Source organism: Astatotilapia calliptera, chromosome 5 (assembly GCF_964374335.1).
Source record: "Astatotilapia calliptera chromosome 5, fAstCal68.1, whole genome shotgun sequence".
NCBI classification, from domain to species: Eukaryota; Metazoa; Chordata; class Actinopteri; order Cichliformes; family Cichlidae; genus Astatotilapia; species Astatotilapia calliptera.
The window spans coordinates 23424355-23440000 of NC_137426.1; the positions used below are offsets into that span (position 1 = coordinate 23424355).

The window sequence follows — 15646 nt, forward strand, 5'->3', positions numbered from 1 at the left end:
ATCACTTTAAACATAAACAAAGTGAGGTTACACGGCTCTGTATGGCAGACATATTGATAAGAATCTGCTGCTTGCAAGCCGGCACAGATCCCGTCTTTCTGACTGGCTTAATATTTAATTTTATTGTAAACCCACACCGAGAAGGACTCTGTGGGTTTTACCTCATATGGCTTTCCCACTCTCTGACCTTTACCCCTGTTATGGCTACGAAAAAGAGGGGCCTTACAAGGAATCATTTCAGAGAGGTGCAGATAACTGCATGCCACTCAACTGTAGTCTGATTCGCTCATTTATAGCCTGTTAGATATGAAATAACGATGAAAGAAGAAAAAAAAAAGTAGATCTCACTTGCCTCATTAAAGCAAAGAAAAATCTTGTTTTCAGAAGCGACCCTGCGATTACCATTACCTTTCCTGGAGTGTTCCTCAGCTGCCCAGCAGTGAGCACTCAAGCTCCTCGCAACTATATTAAACACTCTAAATGCAAAACTTAATCAATGCATGTCTGAGCTACATCACATTTACAAATATTTAGCCCGGAATGACGCATCAAAACTGATTGTTGCTCATCATCCTCCGTCTATTGCACTCAATGAACCTGAGGGGGCTATTCTAAAGAAAAAAAAATGATAATAACGGGCAGCCCATTCTAGAATATATAAATTCAGTGCATTTCATTAATTGATAATAGTATTACCTTTGTGGTTTTGACATAAAATAACTACCCTACATGGATCTTTTGATAAATTGTCAACTACCTTAATTGCCAGCATGTTATTTTCTTCCATTTACCTGATTGATTCATAAACATCACATTTGTTTTGCTTTCTCCTTTTTCATAACCCAAGTGCCAATTGTCCTGCAAGGATCGTGTCCCTCTTGCTTCTTTCACCCCTGTGTTTATTTTCAGTTCAAAGTTAACAGTCTGAAATAAACCTCGTTTATGTTGTATTCACTGTCAAACAAGCCAAATTAGCTCCTTTCCCTTTAAGCCAACTTTATCCTGATTGGCTGGTCCTCACAAATAGAAGGTTTGAACAGTAGGCAGGTGGAGCTTCTTTATTCTCAAGCACCAGCTTAATCAACCTTTGATGACATCATAAAGATGCCTGGAAACTAAATGTTTGGAGCTTTTAATCCAAACTTTATTTTCCTTTACAAAAGTTGGAATCAGTCTCAGCTCCATCTTTGACTGAAATTCAAACATTTGCAAATATAATTTGGCTCAAAGCTGATTGTCACTTTGCGATATATATACACACACACACACACGACTGCATAAGCATCTGGTTAAGAAGAAGACTGTATCATTTATGAATTAAATATTTCAACCTCTACACCCATAATTTTCCTTGCCTAATATCGAAAACATGATCATGTGTATAAATGCTTCAGATCGTGCCGGCTACATCTGCTCTTCCATCATCTACAGCTTGCCCTTCAGAGCTGCGATGACAGTGTTGAGCTTTGAACAGTCTCGATAAGCCACCAGGCCGCCACGGTTAGCCCAGCGGTCAGCTCCTTTGCACTCAGTGTCAGGCTCATGATAGGTCAGTTCTGCTGTGTGATCCTGTCCTTCACTGGTCATCTGTAGACGCTTAGTCAAGTCCACCACCCCCCCACCGAGTGCTCGGAGCAGGGCGTGAGGAGCGCAGGAGTCCCACTTAAAGGTGCTTCCCTCTGAGAGGATGTAAACATCAGCCAGGCCCTCAATGACACACAGGATCTTGTAGCCGGCTCCAGAGGCGTACATCAGCTTGTCAGAGCTGCAGAGCAAGGCTAGCACACCTTTTACCACCTGCTTCTCACTGGAGCTCAGCACCACAGACAGCCCTCGATCCTCTCCATCTTTCGGCTGGGACACAGAGCAGATGTTAATGCCGTCCCAGGACACGCCCCAGAAATGCCTTCCCTTCCACCTGCAGAGAATCGGGAGTAAAGTGAGAATATCTTACTTTGAGGCTCAGAAGCTTCATCATGTCACACCATCACCTAAACACAGTGTGAAGTTTCCTGTGACATGCATGGCATCTGCTCAAACCCGTCAATCTGTTAATATTTAGCTGCAGTAGGGTGAGGTTAATATGAAATGTGTAGTTTTTCTGTAATCGTCTAATCTGCTGAAGAAAGTAAAAGGTAAATGTAGAAAACAACCTTCATAGAGAGGGATGGAAATGTAGGGAAGATTATGCTTATGTGGGATAGAATAAAAATGTTTAAACCTCAAACTATGCAGGTTACAGGACGGCATTTCCTGTGCATTCTGTGTGCACAGGAAACTAAAGACTCATGCATTTCCCCGTTTCTACCATCATTCTACGTGAATTTTATTTTGTTGAATCGAATTCCTCTGAATTCTGCATCATGCAAGCTTTGGTGAAATTTAAAGAGGTGAGCTTTCTACAGCAATACAGCTGCTGTAGCAGGGGGAATTATAGAGATCAAATTAATTTATTGTAAGAGCCCGTAAAGATACTTTTTTTTTTTTTCTTAACTTGGGCGTTTTAATATTTACTGGCTTTTCACCTCCAGAGGTTGTTGCATAGATAATATAAAGTCCAGCAAAATGTAGCAACTTAATGTTTAACCCTGCCAAAGTGGAGATAGAAGAAGAAACATTGCTGTGACTCGAGTAATATAGTATACGTGGTGAAGTGCCAGGAGGATTGTCGACTAAGTGGATGGCACAACACGGGAGAGCTGTGTTGTGCCATCCACTTAGTCCAATCCTACCTAATCAGGCCTGAACTCGGCAGTCTATTTACACCTACAGTCCAGAGACCACTCTTTAAATGATGAGGAAGTGCACATCGCAGACAGGGAGGAACGCTGGTTTGAGCACGGAGTCAAGGAGGCCATTTATGGGTAAAGAGAACGACCATCACCAGCAACCAAAAACAACATTAACTTCCTTACCAGGGTGTGTGAGCATGCATCACTTTTTAGTGATTACTCACTAGGGATGAGTATCGAAAACCGGTTCTTGTTGAGAACCGGTTCCCACTGTTTCAATTCCTTGGAATTGTTTGCCATTTTTGCAAACGATTCCTTTATCGATTCCAGTCGCCCCGAATGACGTCACCACGTTGCGGAGCGTCATTTACCTGGCAGGAAACATGGCGGCTCAAACGCTCAAAAGTTTGGTTATACTTATCGAGAACAGATGACAACAGGGCAACTTGCAATACTTGCAAAGTAGATATTTCATTTAAGGGAGGAACCACTACAAATATGCAAAAGCATTTGCTCACAAAACACGTGATGACCTTAAATGAATGTCGTGTTTTTAATTCCGCTCCGGACTCGTGAATCTCAACCCAGCAGCAGCGGTAACGTTTGCACGTCCTCTCCCGTTAATGCGGCAGGTAAATAATCAACTAACAGTGCATATTATGTTAGCGCGATCTACCTTATTACAAAACCTGCTATTACTGTGCATTTAGGTGACCATGATGAGAGAGACAGAGTCTGGCTCAGATGCTGGCAGTTCTCGCTGCAGTCTACCGGTAGCGTCTCCTTTCAGGCCAGGATAGACGAATGTCACCGAGCAGTGACTAAGTTTGTGGTAAAAGGCTTGCACCCATTTGCAGCAGATGCCCCCGATTTTCGGTAAGTGAATGTGTTTAATTGTAGGCAGGGACATTACTGGATATTCTTGTGTAATTGCTACAGAATAATTTATGTTATACTTTGATATTGCTACAGAAGAATATTTATTTTATTATTTTACATTTACAATTTTTTTTCTTGGGGACCCTGTGACACCCCATTGAAGAGCCGTAGCCTGTGGATCTCTTAAGATCTCACTGTTGAGTTTGTAAGGCCATGTTACTCAATTTCTATCTTGTTCAAAGAGAAGATATAAAACAAAGTTCTAAGCTAATCGACCTTAGTGTTCTCCTTTTTAAAAAAAGAATCAATAAGAGAATCGATAAAGAATCGAATCGTTAAACAGAATCGAAAATGGAATCAGAATCGTGAAAATCTTATCAATACCCATCCCTATTACTCACCCCCCGCCTGCTGGATCTTTGTGGTGAAACGGCTGATTGATGACGCCCATGATGGGCTCGCCTGTGCTCCGCAGGTAAACGCCGATGAGAACCAACGCACAGTGCAGACCCGATGGAGACAAGCGGCCTTCCTCCAGCTCCTTCTCTCGGCCCTGTATGTACTGGCTGGTAGCATCTAGAGTATTTAAAAAAAAAAAAAAAAAAAAAGCACAATAAAGACAAACTGAGCTCCGACATGAATGCTGAATGGGATTGTGGTAAGAGGTGAGCTCTTCACCTATGGGATCGATCCAGATGCCGAGCTCAGAGGGGCTGAGGGAAACAGTCAGGCCATCAGTGTTTGCCTCGACGGTCGCCGGGTCTTGGTGGATGGCTTTAGCCAGCAGAGAAGCTGCTGTGTGGTCACCGTCAAGCACGGTGGCCAGCAACGCCGCCGTCTCCTCCGCTGTGCTACAAACCGTGACTATCACACTCTCTCCTGGTGGCAGAGACAGAGACTGATTACTTTACAACAAACCACTTCAAATGTTTCTAATGTGCAAGGTGCAGCCATGGTAAATATTTAGACAGCAACATATTAATGTCTTCACTATGTACTCATAGATTAAAGTAAAGATCATTTGCCAAGTGTATATTTAGCTCCTCTAGATTTTAATATGAAGGTAGGCTGATTATCATCATGGTTATTATTACACAGCACATCTTAATGCTGGATGTTATATTTATGAATCTGCACTCCTGAGACAAAAGCACAGCTGGGGCTCCCCCAGAATAATCCTGATGCACACCTGACAAACTCATACACAGGACTCATTAGAGTGCATGGAGGATTCAAGGTGTGCACATCTGTAACAGCACAGCATTGGATCAGATTGTCCTGAAGTAGACACTGTTGCTCTTAAAATGCTTTTTAGAAACAAATATTATTATTTTTTAACAACTTGTAGACATCAGTGGTTCCAATTTTGGGAATTTTAAGGTGCCCAGCCCAGCTTTAAGTAACTCTATCTAATGTAGGGAAGGAGTTCTAGATCTGGCAGGTGAAAAGAGGCATTAGTGATGCTCAAATTAGACTACAAAAGTGCCCTAGAGCAAAAGCTGTTGTTCTTGGCCCAGGGTGTAGGGTGTTATGTATAATATTAAGAAATTACCAAGCCCGTTTTCAAACTTGTTAGACTCCTCGCCATGAATGAATTCAGCCATGTCAGGGAACTGGACAAAAGAAAAATGACACAATTACAATGCAACATGCGGTCTGATCTTGGCCGGCTTCACAAAGACTTGTCCTTACCTGAGCGCCAACATCATGCCGGATCATCTCCTGAATCACCACATCGGCGAGCGTCTTGAAGTCTTGGACGAACTTCTTGTTCTTGTCATCTCCGGTCTTTTCTTGCACAAGGAGCTGGAAGAGGGGAGCCTCCTGCCTGCAGACCCGAGCCACGTTAGCAGCCTTTTCAGCCACCTTGAGCAGCAGCCTCAGCAGATCAGCCATGCCTGAACAGAGAAAGAAGAGCAGAGAGTTCAGTGAAACCGACCAAAAGAAGGAAAGTGTGTGTACGAGTGTGGGAGAGAAAAAGAGATGAGGGCGGTCACAGCTTGCACACTAGGCTAATTATAGACTCAAAATGAAAACAGGGCACTTCTGAAAGAAGTGAGTGTGAGAGAGTGATGTGACTATGCAGCAAGTTTCAGGGATAATAAGGCCAAATCTGCAGATTACGACTTCGAAAGTATGAAACACTTAATAAAAAACAACAACAACAAAAAACAAAAACACCACCACCACAAAAAAAAAAAAAAAAAAAAAAAAAAAATCAACAGTCACCATCTTAGTCACAGTCTTAGGAGGGAAATACCAAAAAGCAGCAATTAGGTCTGCATTAATCACTACTCAGTGCCAATAAGACACCTTTGAATGCTATTAGTAATCTTAAACAGCAAGACAGCCTCTTTTCCGGATATGGGGGAAAAAAGCATCAGTTTAAGCTCAATTATATAAATATTTACAAATAAATATAATTGTACAGAGCTCTCCGATAAACCGCTGCCAAAAAGGTCAGCTGAGGTTTAACGAGGTATTTACGAGCAAAGGAATACGAATGCGAAGAAAAACTAGAGTGGAATAAATGAAAGCCTACTAAACACCAGGTTAAAAACTGCCTCTTTTCCTCTCGTGTGTCCCTCTTCTCATTACCTGTGGGGTTTTTTTTGTTAGTGCTCCAGTCACCAAACGAGGATGTTTCCAGGAGACAAGAAGCAAAAACGAAAAAAAAAAGGCGTGGACTTGGTGTAAATTACGGTTTTAAAGCTCTTAATTAACCCGTAGAACTGCCTGCTCTGGCTTCTTTACGTCAGTGCGAGTTTCCGATCGAAGAAGGGCGGACGGCACCCTCACATCTAGGCTGACAAATACAAGGTTCAGACATGCGCGCAGCTACGTGACGCACGGCGTGTAGGGTTTTCAAGGAGCGGACAACAAGTTGGGGGGGGGGAGCGGTGCGTTCAAGTGCAAATGTAAAACTCGAGATCATATTTCGGGAATCATAAATGCATGTCAAAACCGCAAACCAGAGTTCTACAAAGAAAATGTATTACTGTATAAATCAAAAATACGATGGATGAGCAACCTACGCTCTGACCAAGTGCTGAACAAAGAAATAAAATGAAAATAAATAAATAATGTATAATAAATCGATTTCAAATTCCAATACAAAATAAAAGTATCAATGCAATACAAGCCACAAATAAATACGAGTAAAACTAAAAAACAAAAATCTGAAATCAACACCTCAAACCGGGTCAATTTTTACAATTTAAAACTGATTCTTTCGTTTCATCCCTTGATTTTCGTCTTTTTTATTCTGGAATGACACATAAGTGAGGGTTAAGTGGCTTAAGAAAAAACAAAACAAAACAAAGAGTCCTCTGACAGTGGTCGGAAAAATCAGCCAGCGTGCAAAGACTTCGAAAGGCCTCCAGAAAACTTGAAGAATTATTGCTCAAGACCAATTTAAAAAACTGCTCCGTGGAAGCAAAATATAAAGAAATGAGGAATGACTCAAGAATTGTTCACAGCACTGTAAGTTGTCCTTTGTGTATTTTTGGACAAGTATTGTTGAAAAAGAGGTACTCAATTTGCATGTGATAGGTATTGATAATGGAGCTTTATTTAAACATCTTCTTGAGGACGTTCTTGTTTTTTTAAATGATATTTCTTAAATAATGTGAAACGAGGTTATGTTGAATCCAGGTCATTAGAAATGAACTGAAACTACACTGTTTATGAACATAAAATGCTTCTGTTTTAAATTAATATTTTTATATTACTGACTAATTCGCTGAGTGTATTCAACATGTGAATAATCTGGACCTTGTTTTTTCTTCCAGGAGGTACAAGGGTGGAAAATCATACTGATATACTAATTATACTAATATACTGATAGGAAAAGCATGTTGTACATTTCCAGACCATATTCGCTACAATATAATGCAATTTATTGATTAAGCCCCAGCAATGCCCCCAGTAATCATGTCTAATTTATAAGAAACTCGCCCCCACCACCCCATCTGCCTTTGTGGAGCACATTAGTTCTCTGTCATGCTTTTTTTTTATGCTGTATCGTATAGCCATATTCTTACTGTAATGAAATGGATTTCCATTTGAACTCTTTAGAGCTCCTTTAATGGGAAGGCACAGGCAATTCCAGCATCTCTTCCTGTTAAGACCCCAAACATAGTACTGAGTTAAGAATACAACTGAAGCTCTTACTGTACTATCTCCATGTGACACGTATGGCAGTTCACTGGGATCGGTTTTTCACAACTGCTTTAGAGCCTTAAGACAAATGCAAATAGTTGCATCTGTAAATTAGATTACATCACATAAAGCAACTGAATTCTCTCTTTTGCATAAGGACAAAATCTTGCTTGGTGACTAATAATTATTTACTCTTATCAGACACTGTCAGATATTATTGGCCTTCATTTGAGCTCAAAGAAATCTCACTGAGATGCAGATCTGCAGATATTTAACACTTTTAAAGTCTCTTGTAGTTCTTGACTTTCTGTTACTTGTGACCTCATGGTTCTCAGCAAAGTATCCATTATGTGCTCATCTGAGGTTAGCCTTCATTTAAGCCTCATGTTAAGCTAAGTGCTGAAAAAAATAAATAAATAAAAATGCATACAGTATATTGCTCACATAAAGACTACTGCACACACACTTTACAGGCAAATGGTTCTTGGTTGAAGCTTTGACCACTAGGATCCATTAGTTGTGCATTACATGGTGAGTGTGAGACGATTGATCAATACAGTTTAGTGTGCGAGGTAATTTGAGCGAGGCAGAGAAGTCGCAGCTCGAAAAGCCTTCAGTCACACTGAAGATCCCTGGAAGACAGAGGAGGTTCTACAGATGGAGGTAAGAAAGACAAAATGCTCCCTATGCAAAACAGATTTTTCTTTAAATGTTGTCCTACAAGATCAGGATACAAATATGCTGTTATTAATGCATGCTTATAGTGTATTTAATGAAGAAAATCCAACAGACGGACAATTAACTTCTTTGTGTGGCGAGACAAAAGAACGGGAACTGATTCAAATTGTTTGTCTCAGGCCACAAAGGATGCTATGTCAGACCTGGAGAGCAGCATGATCACTATTATCCAAACTTTCCACCAATACTCGGGTCAGAAGTGCAATCTGAAGAAAGCAGACCTTAAAGAACTTATCAACAATGAGATGAATAATTTCATAGTGGTAAGATATCTTCTGCAAAGCGGGTGTGTTTATGACAACAATAATAAGCATGCATCAATTTGTTGGCACGCAGCACAGTGTGTATTTAAATAAGAAAAAAACTGCACAGAATTTCACAAACATTATTGATGGATTTAAAATTTATACGAGCAAAGCATGTACAACTGACTAAGGTTGCTTGGGGCTGTAGTGGATTTTTATTTGCTTCCTTTTCAAGCGTTGACACGCTGCACAGCTGAGTCTCAGAGATATTAAAAATATATTAGATAACTAACAATTTTCCTTCTATTCCGGTGTAATTAAGATTTAAGCCTAGTAGAGTTAGTGGTGATGCTACAGATTTATCAGTGTTATTAAATATACTGTCCATTTACTACTAATGATGAACTTTAATGCAATTTTCCTGCTAAACAGAAAATCAACGAGAAGGACACACTGGATAAACTCTTCGCTGACCTCGACCAGAACGGAGATTTGGAGATCGACTTCAAAGAGTTCATTGCCCTCATCGCCATGGTCACCTCTGCTTGCAATGAACTGTTTATTCCAAAGCAACAGAAATAGTTTGCATGCACATGAATTACTCATTTAAAGAAAGTATGTTTTGTTTTTTGTGAGACTGGGAGACTCTTATTAGTCATGCAGTTTGATACTTTTTGTTAGTATGGAAATGTTTGCTGAATACACTTACCAGTCACTTTATTAGGTACACCTATTCAGCTGCTCATTAACACAAATATCTAATAAGCCAATCACAAGGCAGCAACTCAACAGATTTAAATATGTAGACATTGACCTTTTAAGTTCTGTCAGAGAAGAATGGCCAGATTGATTTGCGCTAACAGGAAGGCAGCAGTAACTCCCTCTTTACAACCAAAGCACAGCATCTCTCAAGGCACAAAATGAAACCTCAAACCTTGAAGCAGATAAACTACAGCAGCAGACGACTACTCCTATCAGCTGAGGCCACAATGGAAGACTGAAAAATGTTGCCTGATCTGATGAGAGTAGATTTCAACTGTGACATTTGGACGGTAGAGTCCGAATGTGATGTAAGCAAGATGAACTTTTAGATCTATGGATCCTGCAGTTCAGGCTGGTGGTGGTGAAATAGTGTGGGGGATATTTTTTGGCACAGTTTTGGCTATTTAGTACCAATTGGGTTTAAACACTACAGCATACCAGTGTATTGTTGCCGAACCTGTCGATCCCTTTATGACTGCTGTGTACCCATCTCCTGATGGCTGCTTGTAGGAGGAAAACAAAATGTCATAAAGCGCAGATTGTCTCAGACTAGAATCTTGAACATGAGTTCAGTGTCCTCAAAAGGCCTCCACAGTCACCCGACCTCAATCCACCTTTGGGATGTGGTGGAACACAAAATTTGCATCATGGATGTGCAGCCAACAAATCTGCAGCAACTGTGTGGCACTATCATATCAAGATCTCTGAGGCATGTTTCCAGCACCTTGTTGAATCTGTTTCAAAGAATTAATGTAGTAATGAAGGCAAAAGAGGGTCCAAACGGACACCACCAATGTATACCTAATAAAATGGCTGGTGAGTTTCTAATATAGCATGTGTGGAATATGTATTTGAGAAACAAAAATATATAAACGTATGATACTTCCACATATTTGTCTGTCATTACTAAACATTTATGCTCATCTGACAGAATCGATAAGCTACAGCAGTACTGAGACATGTTTAACAGATGCTGCTTCACAACATGCCCTCTGAAGCAAGGACGTCTTTTTTTTTGTTTTGATTACACACTCCTCTCTCCCCTTGTGAGGAGTCAAAAAGGTGAGGAAAGGAAACGAGGATACACAAACTGAGAAATAGGAGGAAAGGCCAAGCTGACTGGTTCCATCTTTTAGAAAGACAAATAACAGACGTGTGTGTACATGTAATGCAGTCCAGCTAAGAAAATTAACACCTATACTACTTGTTGAGTAGTATAGGCACAGCTGTACCTGACAGCCCAACATCTGTGGGTCTAAACTGCTGAAAGCTTTCTTTTCCTTTGTACGGTGCAGACTGACTCATACTGAACTGGCTGTTTTGATAGCAACCAAACAGCGACCTCTTGTGGCCCAAATAGTTTTTAAATGAGTTTTATTTATTTATTTATTTTTTAAAACCCAAGTTGCACACCAGTCGTAGGACATCTTTCACAGCTCAAACAAATGCAGGATTTCAGAATCATGTTAACGATGGATTATTGTCCATGTGGAGATTCACCGCCTCAGATGGGTTTCCATAAACTCTAGGATCCTCTTCCAGGAATCTTCTTGAGCAGCAGCGTGGGGTGCGGGGTGACCTCCCCACAGAGTGAATACTGCAGGGAAGAAAAACAAACAAACAAAAAAACCCAAAAACAACCAACTGCAAATTTATTTACCATTATATATTGTATTCTTAATAAAATACAATGAGAGGAAAACTTAAGCTCACATTTCTCTGGTTTGGCTCTCCATAGAGACACTCTTGCACACGGTGCGTAGGGTGGCTCGATCAGGTGACCGGCACCGGGATATGACAAGCGGGTAAACAGCTGGGATTTACCTGCAGACCTCAGGGCCTCCTCAATCTGATGACCAGCGATCAGAGTAAACAATGAAACAGTGTGCAGTCAGTCCACACAGACAATATACAAAACTGCATTCAGGTGACTATAAATGACTGTTGTATTCTTAGAGTGTTTTAATACATTTCAGTAGACATCAAGAGTCTCCAAATAATATATACAGGACAACATAACATTTAAAATGTAATCTGTAATTGTAATTAAAGTAAAATAAGTTAATTTACCACATCTGCATTCTCTGTGCTTGCAGCACACAGATCGTCTTCACCCACTATGTACATGAGAGGACAGGTGATGTTCTTTACCTACAAAAAGAAAATAAGAGAAAACAAAACAAACAAAAAAAAAAACAATAAAGAGCAGAGATTACTGAGCTCTATACACATGTGCTTCTCTATGCATGTGTGATGGGCAGAGAAGAACCTTCTGTTTGTTCTCAGCGGGCAGATTATCCGGCAGAGAGACATGTCTGAAACTCACACGGCCTCGATCATCGAGCTCCCAATGTTTCTGGTCACTTAAAGAGCAGAACAGGACAGAGATGGTACTGTTTGTTAACATCTACTCGTGAAAATCTTAAAAACAGCGATTACTATGTCAGCCCTGGAGTAGACGGAGGACCCTGAACTAGATAAAAGTCCAGGTTACAATTATGTTTTTGGACCACAATATACTTTTGTAAGGTACATCACCACACTGGAGTTTAAAGACTCAATATGATTGAAGTTAAGACTTTCAAGTAGAATTCATTAGGTTTTACGAGAGCATTTCATTAACTGTTGCAAAATCAAAACAAATTTACGAGAGAGGTAGCAAAAACCTGCAGCTAAAGTGCATCACAGAATTATTTCCATGGTTAAAAAAAAAGAACTTCACAACACCTAACCAAGTCAAGATCACTCGACAGATACAGTCGTATCACCGTTAATGTGTGCAATCAGCAACTTGAACATTATGCACTCCACACTGTATATAAATGCCACTTGTTTTGCACATATTCAACTCTGTATATTTTATATATTTTATTATTATTATTATTATTATTTTTATTATTTTTATTTTTTATTTTTTTTTACTATTTAATTTGTAAAAATGTGTATACACACACACACACACACACACACACACACACACACACACACACACACACACACACACACACACACACACACACACGTAGGAAAATATTTAGTATACACATCCAGAAATGCATACACTATTATATATTGTACATATATTTATTAGTTTCAGGTTGGCCATTCTTGTATTTTGCTCGTTTGTGTTGTTGTGTTTGCACTTCTCTGTTGCTTGTGGGGCTCGCACACAAGAATTTCACTCGCATGTGCTGTGCCAGTGTGCCTGCACATGTGATGTGACAATAAAAGTGATTTGATTTGATTTGATTTGAGAGTAGAATCTAAAGTAACCAGCCATTACCTCTCAATCGTTTTGGTCTTGCCATCTTCATCTAACAGCGGGCTTCCTACTGGCCCGTTAATACAAATCAAACATGATGGCTGGAAAGGGGAACAAATGAATGTTAACGTCATTCATAATTGCCTGTCTATCAGATTTGTATTTTTCATATGCAAATAACAATGTGATGATCATACGGCAGATTTCAAAACAGGTGAGTTTGGGACGCACTTTAACACCAATCCTAGTGGCGATGCGAAGGGTCAGACAGACTCCAAAGGAGAGGCCAATGACCCCAATTCTGTCTGCATCGACCTGACAGTGATCTTGAAGTAGCTGGAAGGCTGACTGACCAAACAAAACATTTTAAGAGAGTGACAAAAACATTACAAACAAATACAAGGCTGTTAGGTTAAATCCAGTGCTTATACACTGAAACTCAGACAAAGTTATCCTACTTTGAAATACAAATTGGCAACACTCATTATGTCTGGTGGTCCAGGTAAGTCTTTGTGCCCCATGTAGGCAACAGAAAGACTCGCGAATCCCCTGGAGGCAAAAAGTGCAGAGCGGTACTCCGACAGTCCTCCACCCATTCCCCACAGATCCAGCATAGCAGGAAAAGGGCCCGGGCCTGCAGGAAATCAGCATGTGAAGTTCAGTGACTGCTGACTAAGGCACTGCCAATAAATGCCACTTCAGTGAACGCTCACCAGGGGGTAAGAATAATGTTCCTACAATTTTGTTCTGACGAATCTCTATTCTCCTCACTCCTGGCGCCATGTACCAGCGCTCAACGGTTACAGCTGCCAGCTCAGTGCTCTGCCCCTCACTGGGTGAAGTGTGGCCCTCCAGTAAGGAGATGTTCACTATGTATGGCGTCTCCACGTTTCTTTTCCTAAGCCTGTGATCAGCATTTATATTTACACAGAGAAAGAAGCAGTCAGTGAAGCCAGAAATGTAGAATGAATGAAAGAATCCTTTAGCTGTATTTTTAAGTGCGCAACATAAGAGGCAGCTGGATTTGAAACCTGCCTCAAACCTTCTCTGCTTCTGAGTGCAGGCTCCAAAGCCCAGAAGAGTCCCATCGGCTCACAGCCTAAATAAGAACCTCCAACTGAATGATCGCTGGTCACTATTCAGGTAAGAACAGAGACAAAAATAAAATGAAACACTGCCTGCATAAAAGCCTGGTTAATATCTCTTCACACAATCTTTACTGTCTCCTTGTTAAAACGGAGTCTGATTATTTTCTTTCTACAATATAAAGTGCCTTGAAGCTACTGTTGATAAGAAATGGCGTGCACGATATAAATAAAATAAAATTGAACTGAAGTGAATTAATATAACATGACTGCCACAGGATGACTCCACAGTAAACACATTAAATATTAACCTGTGACTTTTATCAATAATTACTTGCAGCTTGCAGATTAAAATGACAAACACTTTGTTCAATTTAATTTCAGCATGTTTGTTTTTTGCTCCATTTTGTTTTTAAATACAATAAAAAAAGTCAAACCCTGCCACTGGCACAGTGAGCATCTCAACATTATTGCCCTGCTTATATGTCCCACATGCCAGCTGCTTTTATTTATGTGGACATCTATATATTACAGAAACTGTCTACTATGTCACCCAACAGCACTTAAGAGTATTTCACTCACAGTTGATGCTCCTGCTCGCATTTGTTGTATAATGAGCAAACGCCTCCCACAGATCTCCCTCCTCACTGTGCATTTGTGCGCATACTGTGACAGGATAATTTTGAGACAGGAAACGCCCTTTAATGCTGATCTGTTCATCTATGAGCGCACGAACAGGAGCGGCTGACAGCAAAGGGCTTTGTCTAAAGCTGCTCTTCCTCCGAACTTCACCTGTTAAAAAACAAACAAACATATATATACACACACATACAAATAAAACCGAGAACTTCTGATACAGACACTCTTCAGGCATGTACAGATTGAAAAAAATGATACTGATCATCTTTGATATTTAAAAAAAAAAAAAGACCCTCAAATATTATTCTTACCAACAGCACGCTGAAGCCCGGGCAGTTTCCCACGCACACTGATGCACGGACATCATCCTCTTTTCTATGAGCTGCCATATTCTTGTCACACTCATATGTGCCCTAAACATTATGGTCTTTCTTGACACTATAAACACAAAGTAAATATCAAATACTAAAACACTTAAAATCAAAGTAAAGGGTTAAATATCAATAACTACAACTAATCCAAGGTTGGACAGCATGCTCTGCTGTCAGGTTCTGTCTAAGACTTGCTCTTGTGTTAGAGATTAACCTTAGACCTTTGTCCTTTTCACATGTGCACTGTATTTTTAAAAAACAAACAAACAAAGAACTGCAAAGCTTTGTAACTTGGATTTCTTTTAAGTCTGCCTTACTAATGTGAATTAATAATGCTGTTACAATTACTGTTTAACTTGAGTTCTGAATTCATGATCAGAATCATCCACCATATGTTCAGGTTTCACCCACATGTGACTATTTCCCGTGAGCGTCAAGCTAGTCTTGATCCACCCATCACTTCTATACATTTTCTAAGGAAAACTGGGAAATAGGTGCAGTGATTTACTAAAACATGCAAACTTATACAGAAATATGAAGCAAAAGCTGAGTTTATACCAATCTAACGAGCGTGAACGTCAATATTCTCCAACACAGTCATTTCTTGAAGTAGTCTTCAGGAATAGTTCTCCAGGCTTCTTGAAGGACATGCAAAGCTCCTCTTTGGATATTGGCTGCCTTTGGAGGCTAATCCATGACTGCTACATTGTGTTTTCTTTCCAGGTGTGTTTTTACTGAACTGGCAGTGTGTTTGTGATCACTGCTGAAAAAT

The 15646-nt window shown here is 40.2% G+C and overlaps 3 protein-coding genes across 7 annotated transcripts in view; 1 reads left to right on the plus strand and 2 right to left on the minus strand.

Annotated features, from left to right (window-relative positions):
- Positions 1-1289: 1289 nt before the first annotated feature.
- On the minus strand, positions 1290-6484 carry inpp1 (inositol polyphosphate-1-phosphatase). The gene is made up of 6 exons (XM_026168256.2): positions 6210-6484; positions 5304-5509; positions 5164-5224; positions 4290-4490; positions 4013-4187; positions 1290-1918 (listed from the first exon to the last, which is right to left on the minus strand). Exons 2-6 carry the CDS (start codon positions 5505-5507, stop codon positions 1426-1428), a joined length of 1134 nt encoding a protein of 377 aa, XP_026024041.1. The 5' UTR covers positions 5508-5509; positions 6210-6484; the 3' UTR covers positions 1290-1425.
- Positions 6485-6526: 42 nt separating this feature from the next.
- Positions 6527-10405, plus strand: LOC113022658 (protein S100-B-like). The gene is made up of 4 exons (XM_026168280.2): positions 6527-7094; positions 7403-8435; positions 8630-8773; positions 9188-10405. Exons 2-4 carry the CDS (start codon positions 8430-8432, stop codon positions 9335-9337), a joined length of 300 nt encoding a protein of 99 aa, XP_026024065.2. The 5' UTR covers positions 6527-7094; positions 7403-8429; the 3' UTR covers positions 9338-10405.
- Positions 10406-10754: 349 nt separating this feature from the next.
- Positions 10755-15646, minus strand: part of LOC113022636 (peroxisomal succinyl-coenzyme A thioesterase-like) — a 5667-nt gene continuing 775 nt past the window's right edge. Inside the window, exons 1-11 of one of the 5 annotated variants that reach the window (XM_080301352.1) lie at positions 15433-15510; positions 14815-14941; positions 14447-14656; positions 13815-13914; positions 13493-13683; positions 13238-13413; positions 13011-13127; positions 12801-12880; positions 11787-11880; positions 11588-11668; positions 10755-11366 (exon numbers count right to left, since the gene is read on the minus strand). In XM_080301352.1, the coding sequence (XP_080157478.1) occupies positions 11043-11366; positions 11588-11668; positions 11787-11880; positions 12801-12880; positions 13011-13127; positions 13238-13413; positions 13493-13683; positions 13815-13914; positions 14447-14519 (1236 nt within the window). In that variant the 5' untranslated portion in view covers positions 14520-14656; positions 14815-14941; positions 15433-15510 and the 3' untranslated portion in view covers positions 10755-11042. Of the gene's footprint in view, positions 11367-11587; positions 11669-11786; positions 11881-12800; positions 12881-13010; positions 13128-13237; positions 13414-13492; positions 13684-13814; positions 13915-14446 lie in introns of all 5 variants that reach the window. The other 4 variants (XM_080301351.1, XM_080301350.1, XM_080301349.1 and 1 more) reach the window with 4 other exon arrangements.